Here is a 25,171-nt window from a genome sequence, read left to right on the forward strand (position 1 = left end):
AAAGAAAACACGACCGGCGTCAGGTAATTCGATACACGCTTTTCCGAGAAAGTTACTAGATATACCTCGTTGGGATCAATCCCGTGATTGAGCGACCACGTTGTCTGAAAGTAGTCCATCATTTTCTGACGTAGCTGCTTAGGAATCTGATGGAGCCGGAAAAAGTCCTTCAGATCCCTTAGTTTGGTTTGATATTGGGACCTTCGAGAATACATCCGTTGTATAATGGCAGTCACGTTACCGAACACAACAGCGTGCATCAGAGCTACGTAGATCGAAATAGGAAGATAACCCCGTCAACAAAGAAAAAATGGAATCTTTTTTCGCCTAATACCATAGGGAGGTCCCTTGACGCACCTCCAATTAACATGGTAATGATGGAGAAGACCTTTTCAGCGTTCGTGTTAGCCGAGACGTTCCCGAACCCGACGCTAGTGAGACTGCTAGTTGTAAAATAAAGGGCGGTGATATAGGCGGTGGCGATGTCCGTGTCGTTTATGGAAGCGTAGTTAAGTTTCTCTGTTAACTGGTGAATCCAACCTAGAACAGACATCGAGAGTTAAACCGTGGACAGAGTGGCCCCAAGGACACATTGTCCGTCAACTTACCGACGTTCCAGTTGTTTCTGTTAACTTCGATTTCGCTGAGCGCAATTATGTACCACAAGCAAGCGAGCCAATGCGCCACCAGACTAAACATGAGCATGAGTAGTGTTAGGATGATGGCGCTGTACTGAGAGTACCGATCCATCTTCTGAAGAAGTCGGGCCAACCTAAGCAACCTCGTAAGTTTCAAAAGATGCATCAGCGTGCTCTGCAAAAATTCAAAATTATTACTACATAGTTTAGCAGTTGTTCCGCTAACCCTTAAGTACGTACCCTGCTGTACAAATTAGCGGCGTACAGGAGATCAAATGGTAGAGCGGCGAGAAGATCAACCACGAACCACCCTTTCAAATAGTTGATGGCGATCGATTTGGGTTTCGCTACCACCTCCCCTTTACGGTTAACATAAGTTGTTCGAAAATTTAACGCAATATCTGTGTCCGGGAAGACAGACGGGTAAGTAATTAGATCAAGCGTCACTCTGAAGTATCTTCCGTCGTAATTTACCAATTATAAAAGCGGCTTCAACCACGATATCGCTGATGATTGTCTTCATGTGGGAAGTCTCGGTATTGTCCCTGAAGGCGGCGCTATACGGAACTAAAACGGCCACGTAGAATGTGGCCACAAGTATTAACCAATCCCAGCACGTTTTAAACACGCCGTAATGCGAAAGAATAAACCTAGATTTTTTAATCGCGGCTGTTTTGTATTCTGGTAAGGCAGCAGTGTGTAGGAGGTTCTACAAAAAAAATAATATAAAAGTTAAAAATATTTAATTAAAGTCAATTAAAATGATTTGGCATACATTGTTAAGTTTAAGTTTCGACGTTCTCTTGTCTTGTCGATAGTGACCGGAAAGTTGGTAGAGAACAGCCCGACTTCTCCGCCTCTGATAGTGGTTACTTGGTAAGCAACTTTCAGGGTCTAACGAGCCATTCGTTTCTAGAGTTACCAAAGAAAAATTATAATTAAATGACGTACTTATGCTGTTGGACCAATTTTACCATCTCCACTATCGTCTCCCTCTTCGTCCTCAATTTCGGCCATTTTGCTCTTAGTGATATCCTTGTGCGAAGCCAGAAAGAGGACAACTTCGTGTTTCTCATTCTTGATGGGAACAATATCCAAAAGGCACCAGAATGGAGTTCCTAAAATAATGATACAATTTCCAATTTTCATCTACTCTTGGTAACATTCAAATGTTTTGCGGTTTATGGGTTCACTTACCATTTCTCTTGTAAAACGTAACTTCCACTTTAAGTTCCATTTTGTTCTCAAGGGCGCTTTCGATTTCGGCAACGTGTTCTTCCTTCGTCTCTGCACCGAATAGAAACGTGCAAGCGCAACCTTTCTGCATAATTTGAGCCCTTGAGAAACCCGTCAAGTCGCAGAAACCGTCCGAACAGTACACGATGGGATATAGCGTGGGTACCTGCGCATTCCCCAACACAAAGTTGCTATCTGAAATGAAAATAAAGCGAAAAAAGAAAATTAGATATTTTGATAATATAAAAAATTGTTAAAGTTTTTTTTAGAAGAGGCCCACAGTTCAGCCATAAGTTTATAAGATATAGAATATAAGTGTAAGTAGTCATTACGAGGCGTCGAATCACGAGAATATGATGATTTACCTACGATTCTCCACAACCATCTCTCTTAATTAAGAGTGTCAAACTTATGGAACGCATCTAGGCTATGATAAAACTAAATTCTTCTTTATTTAATGACATCATTTAATGTAATGTACCTTCGTTCTTATCTCATTCAAACATAACTAAAAAATGAATATTTCACCCAAATGTTCATAATTCTCTCTTGATAAGAGAAAAGTAAAACGTAACGGCTTCAAATTTAGTAAACTTTAAACAGGAGGCGAGGAGATAAGGCATGAACGCAAACCCTAATTCTAAAAGAGGCATAATTACAAGTCAGAGAGCACACTTTCCAAGCTGTTGACCCAGGGCCATACGCCCCCATCAAAATCTAAGCAAATTTATTTAAACTTCTAGTGTCCAGTTACTGTCAGGACATTCATTACGCAATAGTACCTTAAACCGAAGTTATCAAGAACTATAATATTCTTCAATACGGCGTTGCCGGGGTGTTTAAGAACAATAAACACGGTTGTATTTAGGCCCACCCCATGAAATATAAGTTTTCAGCCTTCAAATCCAATAAAACTATGCATGATTAGGAGTTAATTATAAAACTAAATGTACTGGTCTACAATAGGATGAAGCTTAACCTTACTCTAGTGTTACTGATAGCAACCATACAGTTTAGTAAAATTCGCTAACGACCATTCACGTACTTCCTGCAGAGAAGCAAACCCAGAGAGATGAAGCCACCAACCATCTTTGGTTATTTCCCTCGTGCCAAGAAGCACCGCTAGAGGCAGCGCGAGTTGGACAGTCTCCCCTGCACGTGTAGTGAACTCTGGCTCCGTTTGGCGTTGTCTCTTGGCACGAGGAAAGTAACCTAAGTTGGCAACCTCCCCCATGTGAATTGGTTTATCTGGAATAGTCTAGTGTGACATGAAACACAAACCTTCTGAAATATGTATCTAAGCTTCCCTTTAACGTGCTCTTCAACAACCGCGGAAGATTAGTGTCATAGCACCATAACGTCGTTTCGAAATCAACTTCTGGCGGATTGAAGAGGTCACGCTTTTCGCCTTGTATCATACGGAATACCAGTAGGTGAATTAGGCTAATTTGGTCAAATCCCATGGAAAAATCCTCGACAAGATAAAGATACGGGGGCCGCCCCTTAATTCTACCTCCCGTAACCTTCTTGTATCCGCTTCATCCCTTATCCGAGATCCCAGGACGTTTTGTACACGAAACAAAAGTGTGTCTAAAATTATACAGAAAAGGGTAAACAAAATGCGGTGGTGGTCTTAGTTCAGAGGTGTCATATTTCATCCACCAAGAGACGTTCAACTCTAAAGCGTATAGAATTATTAAACGCCGCCCCTATCTCTTAGTATAACTCTCCCCTATTCAAACCCCCGGAAAAGAGGGTCACCTCATTAAGGAAATTTTCCGTTATGATGACGCTCAAATGTGTAACGAACGAATTAAGTCTCGGGACCTGAAGGGTTAGCCACTTGATGAAGACAGTGAAAAAAAATTAGCAGAGAATACGTTAATCTTGTACCGAGTTTTAGGCTATTATATATCGTACGTTTTAGCCTGACACATTGTTCTTAATTAATGGTTTTAGGTTCGGGGAACTTGACTGACCCTAGAAGAGAAAAAATGGACTTTGAGATAATCTTTGATGCTAAGCCTAACTGATAGGTACCCAAGGAACTCTGTTGTAATTAGTGGTGCTGAGGTATAACCAGTGACGGTCAACCACGGTACAAATAATTAATAATAAAAGGATACCAAAATTAATAGGTCTACCCTTTCCAGAAGTCGGGGGGTAAAAAAAATAGAGGTTCGTGTTTGACCAATTGGTTATCTTAAGATGGTACATTGATTGGTATGTGAACAACAAAGATTAAGATACAATTTCAAATAAAAAGCTTCTTTGATGTAACTAAAAGGGAAAGACACTTCACACGGGGTAAAACTTTGCCTTAATTCTATCTCGCTCTTTGGCGCCTGCGCTCTAGAGGTTTTGGGTCCAGAGATAGCGCAGAGACGGCTATGTCCCTACCCTTTTTCACATCGACTTGGCTAAGACGGACCAAATTTGGTGGAATGGAGCAAGATGGGTTTTTTTTACCAAGAACCCGGCCTTGTACAGACATGTACAATTTGCATGTTTTAGTGTTTTGAAGTTGTAATTGGCATACAAAAGTGCCATCTTTATGTAGACGCCTCGTTAAACGTTTACTGCTGTATCCTGTTTGACCTTATTTTCCCTGACCACCAGAAACGGTCGCAATATGGCTTGGACATCGCATTTCTGGTTATTATTCTACGTCAATATTGACCTTATAACTTCCGAAGTACTAATTCCGCAAACCTATCTTTCAAAATGAACCATACACGCGGCTCATACCAAAAATTCTTTATAGACAGGCGAGTGTCTCTGGACTTATTTTATATCTCGATGCAGCGGTATTGAATATTTCCATGAAAGGGGGGGGGCTACGCGAGAAAAAGATGTTTCTGTCATAATATTATGACGCTCTATGACATTCCAAATTCCTTCCTAGTCCCTTGGTGGAAACGTGAAACGAATAATATTCAACACCACTGTAGTTGGGAACACACTAAATTCTTTGGTTTCTAACAAGTTTGTTAAACGAAAATCCTCATGAAGTTTCGTTAAATACTTAAGTTTAATGAAAACCCACTCTATACGAGTTCAGATGGAAGGCCCTTGATGGTTTTGAAGCCATATTTGGGTCCCCCTAAAACATACTTTGTTCAAAGGATAAAACGTTTTACGTTATATCATAAGTGAATAACTGCCTATAAGTATACAATTTTGGATGTTCGACTTGATATTTTCGGTTGGCTACTTTGACACCAGAACTTGTATAAGGCCATGGAGGAATAGAAGAAAGGAGAATTAAAGAGGGAAAGGGAAGATAATTTGAACGGCAAAGGCATTTCAGTATCTCACCTAAAGTGGAGGAATCAGACGTCACGTGATCCGTTAAGAAGAAAATTCAAAAGGGTAAATAAGAAAAGACCGTTATAGCAGTAAACACTTCCTCCGTGGTTGTAAACTAATTTTCCCTCTGTTTTTTTTTTTCGCTCTCGGTTGCGCCAATTGCGCATGTGCCGAACAGTAGGAACAAGCCAGTGCTCGGTACCGGTTTTGAAAGGAGGGCTGACAGAGATTTTAGTCTTTCCGAGCCTTCTATATTTGCTCAATGATCGGGCTTAGAGATAAAAGTATAAAACTGTCGACGCTAAATGGTGACCTTACGAAAAAGATATAGCCAGAGAGAGGCTATTGCCATATGGAACATTATAATTTGTATACTTAAAGGCAATTATTAGCTTATGGTTCTATGAGATCCAAGATGACCAATTAATTTCTTTCGCTGCTTTTTTTCTCTCGGTCAACATTTCCCGACATTGGGTCGTGTGTCCCAGGACGTTTAACTTATTAGAAAGAAAGGTGGCAATAGATGGGGCAAGAATATAAAGTAAATTAAACATCAAAGTCAATATATAGACCTAATTATATACAGAAGCTGCATTAATCCCGGATGATTTAAAAAACTGCCCACGCGATCTTTTAAAGGTAAAATCCAGGAAGTCGTACAGAAATTATTATTAAGCCTCCACTAACCCCAATGAATAAAAACTATTCACCAATCGTTAAACAAAATCGTCTGAGTTTGACATTACCGCATTGTTCTGACAAACACCGTTTCGTGGTCAAGGTTTTATGGGCTTAAGTCTTAAGACTTTAGTAGAACAATGTGAAGACAGGCCACAAAGAAACCTCAAAGTCAAATCACGGGAAGAGCAGGGGATTAGCGGCTCCAAACGAATCAACGTTTGTGTATTTGAAAATCGTGTGTGTTAGCTGATGGGGTGACTTTTAGTTGGCGCAAGTCGAGCGCGCCCTGAAGCGAACCAACCGCGAACCTCAATCGGCTCTAGGGAGCGGAGAGAAAAGCGATACCATAGTCTTATATCTAGATGGACAGGGGGACTTCGCTCGCTCGATACCGAAAGGAACAGAAATTCAACAAAACGGAACCTATTTGGTCAAAGGATGTACAGTTCCGCATCTCCAAAGGCGATTAGATAAAGTAAACAAAGACATAAATGGGAAGACATACTTGGTTGGTTGGAATAAATAAGTTAACAAACCCCAAGAATAAGATGTAGATTGCAATATATCACAAAGAAGATAAGACTTATGTTAATTTTTAAGAGGGTTTTGTTTACCGGGCTTTGTTACTATCATAAGTTTATAAGATATGTTCCATAAGTATAACACTTCCCACACTTCGCAATGTTAGAGACATACAGCTCGAGCTAGTTGGAGAACGACAAGCAAGAATTAAAGTCCTACACTCGGTGTTAATTTTGCAGGACTTCCATTTTCCTAAGCTATGTTCAGACTAGCAAGGGAGTCGGTTGACAACTCGTTTGCCCAACTAGCTTTGAAACACTCTTTATTGCTGGTTCGATGCGATTTCAACAGCCTCGGTTCACACCTTAAGACGCTTCTGTTAGTGCTGTCCGCTTATCTTTTCGTTGGTGCTGTCTGCTAAAGCCGGTGAAAATACCCTTATTACTAGTCTCATCCCATGTGAAAACTAGAAACAAGCTTTTAAAGTCGCTTTAAGTTTGTTCGCGAATCAACTTTAAGAAACCGTATTTATAATTAGCTTCTCGAGTATCAGTTTTGTTCACACCTAACTTTGGAAGCGTTTTGAATCGCTTCGAACCGGTTTCCCATGTAAGTGTGAACGTGGCTCTATTTAGTCTGCATTACTAAGCCTTTGTCAGCGCCTCACCAGGCGTCGCTTTACCTCGACGTACGTCACTTCATGACAAGCTCCAGTTTGTAACCAGTGACAAACTTATGGAACGTACCTTATGTATTCCTGTATATACCCATTAGAAATTTTATCATTTTATCGGTGCTCGAATCGAACCCAGAAAGTAAAATCATACTTTAAATCGTGAACGTCTGACAGTAACAAAAGGGGAAGTGGTATCAGCTAGCAGGACTTACGCTCTTCCGGATCATACTAGGTCGATATATATGTATCTCCTCTTTTCCTTCCCCGAGGGCCGTTATATTGGGTGATGGTCAAGGCAGCCAGCGAGCCAAGGCTTAAAGACCTCATACAGGGCAGGGTAGGGAAGGATTCGGACCATCTATAAGCATTTCCTGACAGGCTTGGCTGGCTGGACGATCTTCCTGCCTGCCTACCTAATCAGAGACAAATCTTCTCGCCCGTCCTACCAATAACAAGTCAAGCGAAGGAGGTGTGAACCTTTTATTACTTTTGATTAACAGTTTGTAAATCGCGGAATTCCGATCGAATTTAAAAAGGGAAGCGAAATTTAATTTAAAACTAGTTTGCAGAGCTCAATATACCCTTACAATGTAACTTGACACCGTTAACAAAGCCAAGAAAACACTTCTAAGGCGTCATCATCCTTATAAAAAGAAGGAATCTGAGGGTTGGTAAAAAGTATTTGAAATACGTCATAGGCACGTGATGAGGAAAGGCGTGGTTAAAAGAAGCATAGTACGTTTTTTTTGAAAACTACTGTCACCACTTCGGGGAATTGGCGTTGCAATCAGGCGAAAAACAAGGACTATATGTCCAGTCCCATTCCATGTGGAGCCTTCGTATCCTAACATCACGTACTGCCTGTCGTATTTCAGATAAACTTTACAGCCCCTTTAATGTTTGTAATCTTCGACACATTGGAAGTACAAACTGGAAGTAAGTTTTTCAGAAGGCCTAATATAACTTCTAGGTAATCCGTAAACGTCTGACAAATTAGAGTACGGTATAGAGACAAAATACTCCCTAAAGGTTTGCTTATCCATTAGGAAAAGTGTAGTTCTGAAGGCCCTAACCATCATCTTCACTCCAATCTTATTTGACCATGGTTTAAGTTACTTTCTCAAATGAGACGGGGTAATCCCATGAACTGTCAGCAAACATTGTCCACTTCATTGAGAGACCTCCGTGATTTTCATAGAGCTGATGAGCAAATTAAGGGAGTACCCCGCAATTGGAGCAAACTATCTTCAACTCCTCAAGGTGTCGTTAAGATTTCAGCCTTAATTATTTAAGCCTTTAGTTCTCATACAAGTATATTTGATTATATAAGTTTGGGGAAATCCTTTCTAACTTTGAAAAGGCGAAAGTTAACTTCGGAGATAATTTAGGACGTAGTTCACGCAGATATGATGGGTCCAAAAGGTCAAGGAAACTCACGGAATATAATTAATATAACTTTCTTATGTCTACAATGAGGAATGCATACAGCCAATAGGAATAATTGTGTCATCCCATATCTCCCATGCGGGATTTGTGGGTATACCGGGCCTGAGACCTTACTATCCACCACGCCTCATAATTATGACGTCTTTCTAAAACTGTAATTTCATTGGTTGGTAGCGACGCGAGGTCAGGTGCGTAGGGTACAACAGGGAGAGAGATAAATTATTCGCGAGGTAAAATTCATCAAACATAATGATTAATCCATAGCTCCTCCCACAAAACCGGCCCTCTAGATACGTTGAGTGAAAATGGATGAAGCACAATGATTCCTGTTGACTGTATGCATTCCTAGTAATAGGTCACATATTATGGTTTCCCATATTTTTTTCTTGATGTTTATCAAGACAACGCTGTAGACATTATTATTACAGAAAGGTTCCACTTTAATAATGTCAAATCTTATGAGCTCGCTAACCCTAATTAGAATATAGGCGAGACTTTGTCGTTCCCCGAACTGTTCCATATACAGCTTTGGGAAAAGTCCTCTTATAATCCAATCACCTTGGGATAAAAGATGGCTAGGCCTACATTCATTTAGGTTCGCTGGCGTAGGTGCATTTCTCCCCTCCCCCAATTGAGTCAAGTCAACCATAAAAACACGACGACGAACAAAAAGCTTTTCAGTTCATCTTAAAACAAAATTATAAAAGGTTGGCGAAATTGTATTTATCAAAAACAGCAGAGAGAGAGTGGGACTTGATACGATGGCTTGAACGTTAACTGAATTTGGCATATTTGGATTGAAACAGGAACCCATAAGAACACTAAGCAAGAAGTGATATCTAGTTTATTAGGGAGTAGGTATAAGATGCCTAAGTATTCGCGCGCCATATTCCCAGTCCCCCTTTCAAAACACAAGGGGGACCTAAAAGGAGGTCGGGCTATTTCGCCTCTCCTCAGTCGGAAAATACGTAATTTTCGTCATTCGCGTCACGTTGACGCGAGTTTTCAAGAACCAATGAGATGCTGGTTGTAATTTAGAGGCGGGGATTAACTCCGGACCTACATTTGGACTGGAGATAAAGCTGGAAATTTGGCGAATTTATAACTTCTCCCTAATAAACTAGATATCACTTCTTAGCCTGAGAAAATACCTTTCTATTGGCACCCACATTAGCAGGGTATTTCAAATAAATCTGATAATAATTCCATCGTTGAACATTCTTAGATGTCCTTTGGGTTCTTGCTTAAAATTATAACAATGCCTGGTTTATAATTACCATCATTTTAATAACAGCCTAATATTTAACAAACTATATACCAATTAATTGTTTAGCTATACTTTTCTAAATCCTAACAACTATGCCTACATAAAAGTAATTAAAATTATTTTACAGAATTAAATTGTTTTCCACTATTTTGTCTTTATTTTAATGAGATAAAAACAGCCAGTTTTTTTTATTTCTATGGTAAACAGACAAAAAGTGGCTTCCATCCAAATTGAATTTCAAATTTATTTTTTTTTACGTTTGTCTGTGTATTTTTCTTATTTCTTTCGTCCCCAGCGCAGTCGAGACTGCATTTGAAAAACTAATCAGGAAAATTTAATTCCCAAATCGAAGAAAACGGAGAGAGAGAGTCTCGAAATATTTCAGGATAATAAAAATTCTCCATTGAATTTAAATAGAATTCGAATAAAATTGGGAAGAAACTAATTTGGAAAAGTTCTCCTAAGTTGTAAGTTGAGTAAATTTTCAAGAATCGAATTTCATTATACAATATTATTTCTTATTGTATTTGAAATAATTTGGTTCATTTACCAAAAGTTTATATAGATAAAAATAAAAAGTGTAAGTCACTTCACATGCAAAAACATCCGATCACGTCATTATTTCATTCGTAAAAAATCGGAATTCATCAAAAAATGTCTTAGTAGGTCCTTTTAATGAAAAAGATGAAATTGCGTAGTAAGTGGAAAAGGTATCAGTACGACCAAAACGGAACGGTCTAAAATGTTTCTTTCTCTATGCAGAGATAATTGTATTTGGAAAGCAGAACAGGGTTTAAAGCAAAGACTAAAGAGGAAAAAGTGTCAGACAGACCATGAAAGAATTTCTTCTAAAAATCCTTGAAATATGAAACCTCTTTCAAGCGAAGAAAATATGAAGAAAAGAAAAGAAGAAGTTAGGTGATAAGTTTTAGTTTCTTTTGGAATTTTTCTTGAAAACGTTGTTTGTTGACCCGTGGTAAAGAAACGTTATGCTTATACTTAAACATTGGATTGAAAACAACAACTAAAATGGTAAGATGAAAGAACTTAAGCTCGCATTGTGAAGTTTTTATAATGCAAAAGTATGAGTCTGCCGTAACATCAGTATTGTCCCGAAGTGTATAATAGTTCTCTTTGAGAGAAGTGTACCACAATGATACGGTAATTGAAACATGACTCTTACCAACATCATTTTACATTTGGAGCAAGGTTACTTAACCGAATATTAATGTATTAAGAGGATACAGAGTGTCATCATTCTTCTATTATCTCCTTCTGGTGTTGCCTACAAAATTAAAGATACTACATCTTCTCTTTTGAAAGTTTTCAAGCCATACTTATGCAGAATATGATGCTTTTAGTAATTTGAGAGCTTCTCCACCTGAATAAAGTCGCTCAAGTTTGTCTTAAATGGAGAGAGTTTAAATTTTCAATTAAAGGTTTCCTAGAATTTCAGGACGGTCCAGTCCAGAATGTGACCTTTAGTTATAAACTTAAGCCTATACTCTAGCCTCCCTAGAAAAGCGCCATCTTAAATCGATTTTGTATGATTTTGGCATTTCGCCTTTAAAAGCTTCGGCAAGTTACTTGTCCATTAAACATCGGGACATCCAACAAACACCCGGCGCTTCCCGAAATGAGATTTTAAAAGCTGTTGGAAACGTTAAAAGACAAATCTACCCGAGCTAGAGAAAGCCACAAAGATAGGAAGGGAAACGCCAATAACAAATTGACCCAAATTCGACCGCTTGACACTGGTGTTCTATCTTGTGTTACCAGACAACAAAAACTCGATTTATTGGAAGAGAGATTTACTGACAAGATCTTTCTTTAAACTGATGGGGGAAAGAAAGTACAAGAAATTGAAACTTCAAATTACTGAGGGCATCTTTTCAAAAAGCAGTGGAGTTTTCTTTCAAAACAATTTATCCACTAGCTGGTCTCGAATGGCAAATATTCCTTAACCATACAATTGTAAATTTATCTGTATTTTGGACATCGTGGAGATCCCTAGATTACAAATTTTCTACACTTGGTTTTAGATTAAACCAGGGATAGATTTAATTTTAGAAGTAGGAATGGAGAACGGTTAGTATGGAGACCACCCAGTATAGAGCCCCTCCCTTCAACACGTAACGAAAAGTTTAAATTATCTTATTGGCTCAGTTTTAAACTACGTTTTGATGACGTTGCTGACGGGGACGGCGATAAATACGTAGTTCCTTTTCACCTCTGTCGCTATGACCCGCCTTCTTCTTTCATACCCCTCTGTCCCGGGGAAGGGGGTCCGGGACTTTGACGCGCGCCCAGATTACTCTGTTCTCCATTCCTACTTCTAAAATTAAATTTATCCCTGGCAGTATAAAATTTTTCGTTCGTCATTGAAGGGAGAGTGAATGGGAGAGAATTTTGGTGAGGTGACATTTTTCGTTAGGGATGGGGATTATAATAGAAGGCGGGCGTTTTCCGGTTCCATGCTAAAATGTATTTGGAAGAGTCTATATTCAAATGTTTCACCACCTCTTTAAAATACCAAACATTCCATTATCCCTTAAAAATGTTAAGTAATTCCCATGTACGTCGGCTTTTGAATTAAAACTAAGATATGTTTCTGTATGCCACCAAAACAACAAAACAAAATGATTGATTAGAGCAATTTACCGGCCGTCACTTGCAGCCCTTAAATTGAAAACCGTTAAGATTCCGCAAACTAAACCGCTATACGGGAAAGCCTTTCTTGAACGTTGTTGTTTGGCCGAGTGATTTATTGCTTGAATCAGATTATTTAAACTATTAATATTTTATTCGAGAGATAACAAGGGAGAAAAACTTTTATCTGGAAAAGTTTCTGTTTATTTTTTGAAATCAATTTTCCACAAAAGCTATTTTTCAAGTTTCGGAAACCTTTTGAATTCTCGTATCGAAAACCGGGAACCGTATCATATTTATTTTGGGCATCTGATTCGTGTTACCAACAAAATATCGTGTTGTTAAAGGCATAATTCATCCAACCCAAACAGTTGTTGGGTATTAACAGGAATTTATATATTTAAAAGAAGCAAGAATGAATAACAGTTCACTTCAACTTTAGTTCCACTTATATGAAGAGGCCTTAGGGTTGTAGCGAGCTTTACAAAATGAACGGCAAGTGGGGGAATGAGCCTGATTGGCTCCCTTCACCCACTTCTTATAGTCTGCTACTACGAACGTTCTAGTGACGTCACACCCTCCTATCTCATACCTCATTTCTGGCGAACATATTGGAAGTCGTCAGCTCAGGCTTAGACTATACCAATATTGACGTCACGTCCCCGTATCACTTTAAAGGGATAGAGCAAAAGGGCGGGGCCATAAGATGGCTCCTCCCATTTACCCTTACACGTTGAAGGATTTTATGAAGTAGAAGGCTAGTGGGGGAGTAACGATTATTGGGTAGGCGAAGGCCTGACATTTGATAGGAGGGGTTTATCCAGTATGGCCTGTCCCTATTATCCATTGATGAACTAGACACCTCAACGACTAAGGGGTTAAATTCATGATCTACTTACTACTTCATGTTTCCGCGAAAGAGGGTTTTGATCTATGTTACGCCCACAATCAGACCTGTTATTAACTCCTACTTCATTTAATTTATTTAATTCCTATTATACTTAAATGCTTCTTTGGATGACGAAAATCTGAGCTTGGATCCAACCTGGAATTCGAGTACAATCTACTCTTTCAGGATAGCTCTTGCCTTGGGTTATTTGATCTATCCAACATAAACGCAGGATAGCGAAATTTATTTCAATCAAAATTGGCCTTGACCCTCTGTGTTTGGTTAGGGATCTAAAGTTACGCATCGGATACTAAAGTGACCTTCAACTGTACTCGTATGACACAGTCATTTCGGAAAATTTATGAACGTGCATGAGTGGAAAAGTTTTCAAAACTATAGCACCATATAATAATATCATTTGATGACAGCAAAATAGCCTTGCACTTCCGAAAAGAAAAGAAGATGGGCCTTCTTAAACTCCATTTGGGTAAACACATTTCGTCCCTCAGGCCCTCCATCAGATCCAAGAATGACTATAAGCAAAAGTTCATAGCTAAAGACAAAAGTGTACTTCGTAAACAGTTCCCAGTGTTTGGCTGTAGACACCATGTAAAATCTGAAGCAAGCGACCCTCCTTTCAACCTTTACACGCACTAACCAATCAGAGAAGAGGTTTATGATGACGATCCAAATGGTAATTCTTGGTACTAGATCCTGCATCTGCTACTTCAGGAGCCTATCTATTCAAGTCGCGTGTTCCCTGTGCTACGCTCGTGAAGGTAATCATACGCAGAGGGGGTTGACACAATTCTGAGAGATAAAGGGGGCTTCTCACGGCGCGAGCAAGCTTCGACGAAGTATACTTTTTGTATTTATCTATGCACTTTTGATAGAAGCGCAATATAATTTTAAGATTGAATTCATTCTGAATATAAATTTTATCGAAAGATTCCCTTATTATAAATATTGATATTCAATAAATAGTAGGCGGTCTAATAATAGTATTAAAATTTCACACGTAGATCAATTGGTTTTCCAATTTTGTATCAGCAGTTTCTCTGCTTTAGAGATAGGCTTAAGCCTTGGTTTAATTCAATCCCGAATATTCCAATCCTAACGCTTTCAAGCTAGTTTTCGGCGGTACTAATTAGCATTTTAGAAATTTCGGATTGTATTTGGAAACCCCCTACTTGTATTGAGATAATTTCGGATTTTGGGGGTGATATTGTCTTTGCCTTTAACACGGACGGCATTTCAATTAGATCAACATCATTAGCTTCCGAATTTAATCTCTGTCAAGGCCCATATACGGAAGCACGTATCTAACTCATCTCAGATGCAATACGAGGTATCTTAATGGACTATTTTGTGTAAAGTTACTTGATTTTACCAACTTATCTAGACCCCCGTGGCCGAATTATACCAATCTCAGACTTACACTTACGCTACAGTTGTGACGAGTATTGGAAACTTGAACCAGTTCGTTATGCCACTAGGTTTCTAACGATATATAAAATTTCAGTTGCGAAGATGCATGGAAATGGTATAATTTTGTTTATAAATTTTAAGAAACAATATCAAAATAACTTATAATTGAAACCATAGTTTAACTTTGTTAAATTTAGTATTTTTGTTAGTTAAATTTTGTTGTCACTTAGAAATTTTGTCATGTTTGGTTATTTCGCTTGGAATGTACATCCTGACATGGTATGCATATACATATATAGTCACTATAGAGTGGTTCTGAGAGGGGAGGAGCTACGGGGACGTGACGTCAATATTGGTAGTCTAAATTATAGAGCCTGAGCTGACGACTTCCAATATGGACGCCAAAACCCGAGATAAGAGATAGGAAGGTGTGACGTCACGAGAGGCGTTCGTAGTAGCAGACTATAAGCCTCTTCGATGTAACTAAAAGGGAAAGACACGGGGGTTAAAATTTGCCTTAAATCTCGCTTTTCGGCGCCTGCGCTCTAGGAGTTTTGGGGTTCAGAGAGTGCGCAGAGACCGCTATGGGTAAACCCCCTTGTATGCCCCAATACTGAAGGTTGCCTACCTTCTTTTCTGCATGTCAGATCGAATCAGTATTTGACTAACATGGCTAACAGAGGACCTGACAACACTGCGCTAAAGTTAAAGCTGATAAATAGATGTGGAGGAATTTTATCTTAGTCCTTCATCGAAAACTACCAATTAGGGGGGGGGGGACTAAACGTTCATCCAAGTCACCCATTCACCACCTAGCAATCAAACCCTCACCATGAGTTCCGACGCTTTACTCTAGCGACAGTGTAGCATTCCAAGTGTAACAATCTATCGCATTTGGTAAAAGCTATTAAATTACGATACACTTAAACTTTGTGCCGCACCCCGGGGTAACCCTTTTGTATAACTAAGGCAGCGTGTATCGAGGTATGAGTACAACCTGCAGGGTTGACTTTTGTTAATAACTAAGGCGAACCTTCACTGCGCATGCGCACTGTATGTGCGGAGGGGGGGGACCCAGAATAGATGGAAGCGGAAATATTCCAACCCAGGATTTTAATTGAGTTTATCGATTATTTCTGGAGACATTTTTCCCGCCTCTTTCGCCTTTTCCGCCTTCTTGGAGTTGAGTGGGCATTGGGACCCTGCCCGGCGCCGTTGACGGGGACCCACGCTAGCTAGCGGCCATTTAGGATACGTTTGGGAGTGGAATTCGTATTAATGAGAACGGAAAGAAGCGAATGGGTTATAGCAAAGGTAAATAGGAGGTATCAGAAAGTGAGGAAGTTGTGAGACCCCAGGCGATGCGTGATTCATGTTGTCGCTGAGCCAATGAAACAGTATAGATAGTTTCCACTATGCCTCCCCCATCTGCTAGCTTAAGCCTCAGTGAAGTGTTGTCACGCCCTCTGGTCAAGTACTGAGTTAAACTGAAGTGCTAGCCTTTCTCTCTACAATCTCTTGACCCATCTACGACCTGGCAACACTGGGGCCGGAATGGCAAAAAACCTTTAGCGGAAACTATGTATTTTCTGAACATATATAATGGGGAGAAAAGTCGTGTTCTGACAAACTGAATTGCACTAACCAGGTTTAAACTAATGATAATCAAATTACTAAACTTGATCATCAAGAATCAAAATTATTCTTGATGATCGGAAAAAAAGGTTTCGGAAATAAAAGATAAGGTCATAAAGTAGAACGCTCATTGGTGGATAGATTTCACGTCGTAAACATCATGCTTGATTCGCGCTACGGAACACATGCCATCTACTCTAGCGACTTACTTTCTGATCATTTCTATCTGCCTTTGATTATAGGGAACGAGAACGATATACGTGAAGGAGTATATCCTTCCCTGATTTATTATTCATTAATTCTCAATGCTTCTGGTAATATACTCGCTTTCGAGAGTCGTTTTCCTGGTCACCCTGCCCGGAGGTCATCACTTAGATAAAATGTCCTATATCGATATTAAAGAGTCCCAATAATTATATGGGACAGTTCCATAAATACATTTTAAAATCTCGTGCGTTTTAGCCTAAGTATTTTTGGTGTTTATGAAACCAAAACTCCCGTTGGGTAGAATTTTAATTTAGGGTTATTTCAACTGGAATGAGACTAGTCTTAAGGGTATTTTCAACGGCCTTAGCAAACAGCACTAGCAGAAGCGGGGCTGTTGAAATCCCTTCGAACCAAGGCAGGAAATAAGAAAAATTTCTTATAGGACACGCGTTTGACTGAAAAACTTATGGGACATTGTCCACTGGAGTGTGCAAAAATAGTGTCGCATCTCCATAGTCAAGCTATCAAAACTTAAGAAAATTTATTGGTCAAACTGTCCTGTGACCCCCTTAGTTTATAAAAAAAATCATGGGTCATTTTAAAATTTTATTGGACAATGTCCAGTGTCCTGTGCTTATTTCTGGCCCTGGTTGAAATCGCTTCGAACTTCGAAGTAGCAATGAAGAGGGTTTCAAAACTAGTAGGACAAACCAGATTAACCAGTTCTCAACCGACTCCAGTGAAAGTGTGAACATGGTTCAAATGTTGTCAACTCACTAACCCTAAGCCAAACTCGCAACAAATTCCTCTACACTTTAAATCATCCTCTATTTAAATTTAGAGTGTATACCATTTGTCCCTATTTAAGGACCAACGGAATCGATTTATTCACGAGTCACGAGCCACTCTAAATCATCAATAGCAATTTTAAGAAGCTAAAAATAGGCTTAGCTTGAAGGCGTATACGTACGCATTGCGTATTTTTAAGTTTTAGGCCTATAAAAGCAAAGGCTTAGGTTCTAGAGATGGCAATACATTTTAAAAGGTAGACACACACACACACACCATGCAACTCCCACGTACAAATTTGAACCGGTCATCCTTTAAATATTGATTCAATTTATTCTTCTTTTTTTGCTCGCGAAGGTCTCTCTATCGCCATTCCCAAGTCGGAGGAAGCTAGTAACTCGATCATGGAGGAAACCTCGGGGAAAAGAGAGTAAGTAGGTATAGAAAATTTTCAGTAACCAAAGTTTACTCAAGTTCCCATTATTTGAACAAGGAATTTAAATTACCGTCCTGGTCGAAGGAATGGCTTCCATAAAGGTTCTATACACAAACCAAATTCAATAGCTTTTTGACCTTTATTTTTGAAATATTGAAGCTATGGGTTCCAAAAATTTTAAAACTTAATTTGACTTTTCGTTTCCTGACCCAAAGATGTATATTTTCTATTGAATTTAAATGTTTGTACGTAGTTGCCGATTCTTTCATGGATTGAAATAATATTTGAAATAACTTTTCTTTGGATTCTCAAACGTTTTAATCTATTTGTCTTACATTTCCGATTTAAGTTATTTAAACTAGATTTTATTAGTTAAGTGATGTCTGTTTGAATTATTATATTATATTACGAATTTACTATAAACGATATCAAATGCGTTAGATTTTAGCATAAGTTCATAAGATATGTTCCTTCCATAAGTTTGTCTCTGGTTACAAACTGGAGCTTGTCATGAAGTGATTGAAGTAGGTCATAGGTGGCGCGATCAAAGGCTTAGTAAGTTCAGACTAAATAGGAACTAGATGGAAGTCCTTCAAAATTAACTACCGAGTGTGGGACTTCAATTCTCGCTTCCGTCGTTCTCGAACTAGTTATCTCCAGCTGTAAGCAACTCTCTAGCATTACGAAGTATAGATATTGTCATACTTATGGAAGATATCTTATATAAACTTATGATTTTATTTATCATCAATTCGAAATAAATTAAACTTTAAACCTTGTTAATTTCCAAAAACGAAACGTGTTATTCTAGCGAAACTTTTAATGAATTACAAACTTAAAATCCGAATTAACAAACGAAGGCGTCTCGCGCAAGCTTTGCAGTTATATTTACCTGAACCTTAAGCAAACGCAGCAGTGCTTCTAAGAACCAAAGACCCCGGGACACCAGCCGGTTATCGTAAGGTATGAGTACACATCTTTTCAACATAATTTATACCGTATATTCAAGATATTAAAATGTGTGTCGTAGAATAGCGTGATATATTCCAAAATTGGCATAGCCCTAGAAGACTATAATGAAGTTGATGTGTAAAAGTAGAACACCAGAGGGGCTAACCACTTTCCTTCTCGTTGTATTCATTTAGTTCCATCAGGAATACATACAGCTAAAAGGAATCTTTGTGACCCCTTATCTTCCATCTTAATTTCTCTGTGGGTTTTGTGGGCCGGACTTGAGAACTTTATATCTGTCACGTTTCATAACTCTGACGTCTTTCTAACTGTTAATTGGTTGGCAGCAACGCGAGGTCAGGCGCTGGCAAGGTGCACAGCGCAGAGACTTAGAAAATTCAAAATAGAGTGGTATTGAGAGGGGAGGAGCTACCGGGACGTGACGTCAATATTGGTAGTCTAAATTGTATGGCCTTAGCTGACGACTTCCAATATGGTCGTCAAAACCGAGGTAAGAGATAGGAGGGTGCGACGTCATGAGAAAGTTCGTATTAGCAGACCATACTCGAGGTAAAATTCGTCATAAAATTAGTCTGGTAGCTCTTCGCATAAACTCCGCCTAGATACTCAATGATTCCAATTTGTTTTATGTATTCCTGCTGTAAATCGAGTACACATTCCCTCGTTTCTACCTGTAGTCTCCTAAGTTTAGAAGATCATATCTATAAGGAGATGCGTTACTTGAAAAGCGGTGGCACATTTTAAAATCAACATTGCGAGAGCATATCAGAAACGTGGGCGTTTGTATATAGCTCAAAACTATCGCTTGTTTTCGCCCCTACGTCCAACGGCACCGTTCGAAACTATGCAAACATTGTAAGTGTTTAACTTAAACCAACACACCGGACGGTCGGTTGGAGTTTCTAGTTGCAACTAGAGCGCGGCCTTCGAGCGTCTTTCGGGTTACGCGATTGCCAGAAAAAAATTGCGGATGTTGGAAAGTCTTGTTATTATAAGGTATAACAACGTTGGCAACGCTTGCCAAGGCCCTAAGAACGATTTATGTATAAAAAATAGCCTTTGCGTAGATACCTTTACTCTCTAGAAAGTATTCCGTGTTTCGCTGCATGAATATTGAATTGCACCAGGTATATCATTGGTTATCTAGTTGACCTTGGACTGACGACCAGGGCAGGGCCGTTGAAAGGGTAGGTCAATTCGATCACTTTCACTAGGGCCCGCACCTTCTAGGGGCCCAGGACACGTGTAGGGCTGTCTTGAGGGGGGCCTGCCATATGGTCAACTTTCCCGGGGTCCATAAACTCTCTCGACGGACGGTGCTGCTGACGACATACTAGCCGAGACAACGTAAGAGTGACTGACTGTAGTGTCCTCTGTAGTATTTATCGACAAGACGAAGACATAATAGCACCCGAAGTTTCGATAATCTACGTGATTTAAGAATAATCTCATGGCCAGCTTTAATATACGTTCAATATTCAAGGGAAATTCATAAGAATTCATGGGTTTACCTAGAGAGTTTTCTTAAAATGTAAACAAAGGCTTTATAACCTTTAACGCTTGGATAAATTCAATTTTGAAACTTAATAACTTTATTTGTTTGCTTTAATTGACGATGTATATTAAAAGGTTGTACGTAGCCATTGGCTGTGTACACAGTCAAAAGTAAATGACAACAAGCTATAATACTCAATATTAATCTATTCTTGATATAATAAGATTAAGATTTCATAAACAAACCTAATCATTATGAATTCCTTCAGTAACACATTAATCGAGATAAAACCCAACCATCTGTATATTTATTTGAATTATAATAATATTTTGTGGTGTATCTGTCAAATGGAGAAGCAAATCTAATAAATATATTATACTTGCGCTGAAAAACTCTCTTCATCGCAAACTAACACGCGTTCAATCGTACAAAAACAACACGCGATTGAAAGATGCAATGATGTATTTCCACCCACAAAGAATTCAGTTGGGCCTGAAGAAGCCTTACTTATATCAAAAGATATTTTATCATGGTCAATCTTCAGAGCCCGAAAAAATAATGGAATATCATCAATTTTAGACAGTACCCCTTTGAGAGGATGAGCGAGCTATTAGAGTTTAATAACTGCTAAAGCGCTGGTACTAGGCCTACAGGGAATTGTTTTAAGTTATTCACTTCAATCTTACTATTACCATGGTAATTAAATAAGGTATGATAAATTAACAACTTGAAACCCCAGTTATTTTAATTGCTATTTCGTAATGTGTGAAGTTTTCTGTGTTCCCAAAATGGTGGTATAAGTTGACAGAAGTAGTATGTGTTCTATGGACTTGCATTTTGGGTCACCGTTTACGAGTTATGAACATTAGAGTGTTTTATGTATGACCCCTTAAATTAAGGAAGAAACTGAACACACAATGACTGCTAATTTAATTAAGGGGTCTTACCTAAAACACTCCAACCATAACTTGTAAACAGTGGCTCTTATAGGTGCATAATGTTATAAAAGTTTCATTTTCGACTTAAAATTGAATTGACTATACTTCGTTTCTATTATAACCCTTTCTAGAATACATACGTAGTTTTCAGACTAGAAGAATTGATTCCATTTACACCAGGAGGCCGCGCAACTTGCCGGGCAAAGTGCAGTTCCCTATATCCTAGCCTGGTTTAAATGGTATCAATCCTCCATACTCTGAAAACTAAGTATAATTCAACAGAAGCTATTGAACATAATTTGCTAAACCACCCTGGGCTACGGATTATAAATCCATATATTTTTCCTCAGGATATATAAAAAACAAAATAATAAATTTGATGAAGATGCCTTTTCTAGTTCAAGTTATATTTTTTTCTCAACAATTTCTCAATTTTCTTTGTCTTTCGGAAAGGAAATCTTTTGTCAGGAATTCTTTATTTTTTAAAACGAAATGATTTACGCAACATTTCTTCCATTCTCTGGAGAGGTCTTCCGTTTCTAACGGGTAAACTAAGAAAGAAACTGAGGAAAAACAACCGACAGTGCAGGGTAAGTGCATGGGCCCTTGCTTGGGGATATACGTCAGAGTGTCTTGGAGGGTGGTATAAATATTTTAGGAATGACCGCGTCGAAAATAAATTAAAAATTTAGGTAAGCTTATTTTCCTCTTACCGAAGTTTAAAGATAAAAAAATTATATTACTTAATTTATAACTTTTATTTAAAGGGAGGGTGAAAAGGAAAATCAAATGATTTTTCTACAATTATAAGACTTACCTGCGTAATAAAACATCCAGGAAATAAATACCGCAGAATGATTTTAAAATTCAAATTTCAAATTAGTTTTATTAGATTTCATAGATAATTTGAAATTATCACCTCTGACCAATCGCGTAACACCGTGCCTTCTTGTTAACAAAATTCACGTGGTGCGTGCCCGATGTCGAATGATATTAATTAAGCGAGATTTGATTAAAATTTCGCACGCGATGTTACATACAATAATGGTGCGAGATATAGAGCATGCCACAGCCGGAAATTTGTTAACTAGAAGGCAGGGCGTTACGTGATTGGTCGGAGGTGCTTATTTCAAACTACCTATGAAATCTAATAAAACTAATTTGAATTTTAAAATCATTCGAATGTGTTTTCTGGATATTTCACTATAAGCAGATAGGTCTTGTAATTATCAAGAATCAATTAAAAAAAATCACTTGATTTTCCTTTTATGGACTTGACGGTCATACCATAGTTTTATTAAATTTTTCCTTGCGATATTCTCACATAAAACACGAGGGTCTACCTACAATAACTCAAAAAACATTGTAAAATATTTTTAAATTTTGCAAATCACAGCACAAATCCTTAAGAAAAACGCCTTGAACAACGCAACGCACTACTTTCCTCACGGTACTTTCACTTAACGATTTATAGTCCGTCTCAGACAAGCAAAAGTAAAATTTGAGAAAAGCAAAAGTAAGCTAGGCCGAGCATTGCCTTAAGCTTTGTCCACATTGAGCTCGCGCTCGCGTGTTCGCGCCTTCGTTTATTCGCATCTTCGTAACAGTACATGAAAAATATTTGCCCTACTGTTCAGATACACGCAAATATTTTGCTTTTCCTATTCTGAGAGCCAATGAAATTTGAGAAATCATTGCGCCATCTACGTTCACCATATTTATTAATAGTGACTCGACTGAGCTGCACGCTGCTTCCGCCATTGTGAAAAAGTGATAAAAACAAAACTAATCGCCACCCTCCACACCCCACCCGTACTCTCGTCTGTGATTGGTGCTTATCTCGCGAAGGCGCGAAATTCTTGGCCTAGTCGCAAGAAATTTGCATCTTCGCGATATGAGGACGCAAAGTAACGAAAACCCAATTTGGACAGCAGAGCGATATTGCAAACAAGCGCAGCGAAGATGCGAACGCGCAAAATGTGTCAGTCTGGACAGGCCTTTAGGCTATACCTTCAGGTCCAAAAAAAAATGAAAATGAAAAATACCGCTGACAAGGCACGATATCGGAACAGCTTAAGCCTTATAGAACCCTTGCCAGTAGTAGTGGTGTCAATAACTCAAAAAATACATAGCCGAAATTGAAGCCAAAACCTTGGTCCATCCAGAGGCAGCTGGAATTGTCATTGGGTCGGAAAATAACTTAGAAATCCTACTCTAGTGCTCAGCTATAGGCGATAAACTGCATCGTATAGGGAGAGACGATAGAGGATGAAATTATCATCCGCCTCAAATATGATGTAATCGGACATGAGGAAAAACGAAGCTATTTGGGTTAGTGTCGCTTTCTTTCGATCCCAATCTAGTTCGACAAAGATGAAAATCCTTTTTCTCCGATGCAATTCCATTATTTCTTGTTCCAACCTCTTTTGATACTCTTAAGACGATTGGTTATACAGGGTGTTTCTGATAAGTCTGATAAATAAATTAAGAAAGGGATGTTTTTTGGGAAATCAATTTTGAGTCGAAAATGTAACTTCTATCTATCTCCACTTTGTTTTCCACAAGGCACACTGTTTTCGAGTTAAGATTTGTACATAGTATTTTACGGATGACCCCTTAAATTTAATTAAGAAACTGATTTAGACAATGATTATATGTAATTTAATTAATTAAGGGGTCATCCCTAAAACACTGATCAAATCATAACTCTAAAACAGTGTCCCTTGTGGCAAAATAGAGATAGAAGTTACATTTTTGGACTCAAAATTTTTTTTCCAAAAGAACATCCCCTTCTTAATTTATGGCGGACTTATCAGAAACACCCTGTATACCTAGAAAGACGAAGGATCTATCAAGCGTTGCGGATTGAAGCCTTTATTTTGCAGAGTGAAAGTAATATACCGTAAAAATTGAGTGCTAAATGGAGTTAACATCTTTTTTTAAGGGCTTAACTTACTAGGTTTTGGGTGCGAGGAAAACAAACGAGACTCGAATGTGGTGGAGTAATCGACTTCCAATGAAATTTTTCTACTGGAGAGTTTATACTTTATAGAAGATCTAAGATGTTCCACAGGTTCTTAACTTGATTATCTGATATTAAAATCAGATAATCAAAATATTATCTGATACTTTATACTTTAATTTCGAAGCTTAAATCGATCTTCGTGTTGTGATATTAAGATTTTTCGTATTTTGCGTGTCCATTGTAAACTCAAGTTAATTATGTACTTGTCAATAAAATTATTAAACTCTTTGAATAACACCTAGGTTTTCACTGAAGAGCATGGCTTTTGCGGTTAACAACATCTGCCAGAGAGAAAGACTAGACTTAGTTCAGTTTGAACCAGTTCTAACTTGGCTTACACAGGTTCTGACAGCACTGCATTGTAGTTAATAACACCTCAGTTTTCACTTAAGGGCATGGTTTTTGCTGTTACTTATCTCAATGTTTCAAGATCGTTGGTGATATAAAAAAGCGTCTGCCAGAGAGAAAGACTAGTAGTTCAGTTCGAACCAGTATTAACTCGGCTCTCAAAGGAGGGTCTGACAACACTGCATTGAAGTACTAATGATAGACAGGGGTGGAATTTTCTCTTACCACTTATAGTGAAAACTACAAATAAGAATCTAGGACCAATTTCGCAGAGGTCGTTATCTTAGTAAGCTTCAAATTGAAGTGTAGAAGCCCTAGTTTCTGATAGCACTTGCACCTTTTGTTTGTGCTTATCATCTTTAAGGAAAATAACGATCTGTTTTAGAGAGGTAAAGTAATCGCATTTTTTTCTCTATCCGAAACTCTCGGAAAAATCGGTTATTGGAAAAACTAAAGGTTTTCATGTTTGCAAAACTTTGGAGGGTAAAAAAAAGAGGACTAAGTTGAGACTCTCATGATTTTTCTATCGCTGATGAAACAGAGATTAAAAACAAAAGGAGCTGATGTCATATACTCCCCCTTATA

General features: G+C 38.5%; 1 protein-coding gene across 3 annotated transcripts in view; it reads right to left on the bottom strand.

Moving 5' to 3' along the window:
• Positions 1 to 25,171, bottom strand: part of LOC149702681 (voltage-gated delayed rectifier potassium channel KCNH8-like) — a 99,302-nt gene that overhangs the window by 6,332 nt on the left and 67,799 nt on the right. For all 3 annotated transcript variants that reach the window (XM_089866530.1, XM_089866529.1, XM_089866528.1), the window contains exons 3-10: positions 1,836 to 2,069; positions 1,613 to 1,756; positions 1,414 to 1,550; positions 1,113 to 1,347; positions 879 to 1,039; positions 609 to 813; positions 358 to 540; positions 66 to 265 (exon numbers count right to left, since the gene is read on the bottom strand). In XM_089866530.1, the coding sequence (XP_089722656.1) occupies positions 66 to 265; positions 358 to 540; positions 609 to 813; positions 879 to 1,039; positions 1,113 to 1,347; positions 1,414 to 1,550; positions 1,613 to 1,756; positions 1,836 to 2,069 (1,499 nt within the window). The remainder of the gene's footprint in view (positions 1 to 65; positions 266 to 357; positions 541 to 608; positions 814 to 878; positions 1,040 to 1,112; positions 1,348 to 1,413; positions 1,551 to 1,612; positions 1,757 to 1,835; positions 2,070 to 25,171) is intronic.

The sequence above is a fragment of the Phalangium opilio genome, unplaced genomic scaffold, assembly GCF_054372755.1.
Source record: "Phalangium opilio isolate 3A_F unplaced genomic scaffold, DU_Popi_V2 ptg000017l_1, whole genome shotgun sequence".
Classification (NCBI taxonomy): Eukaryota; Metazoa; Arthropoda; class Arachnida; order Opiliones; family Phalangiidae; genus Phalangium; species Phalangium opilio.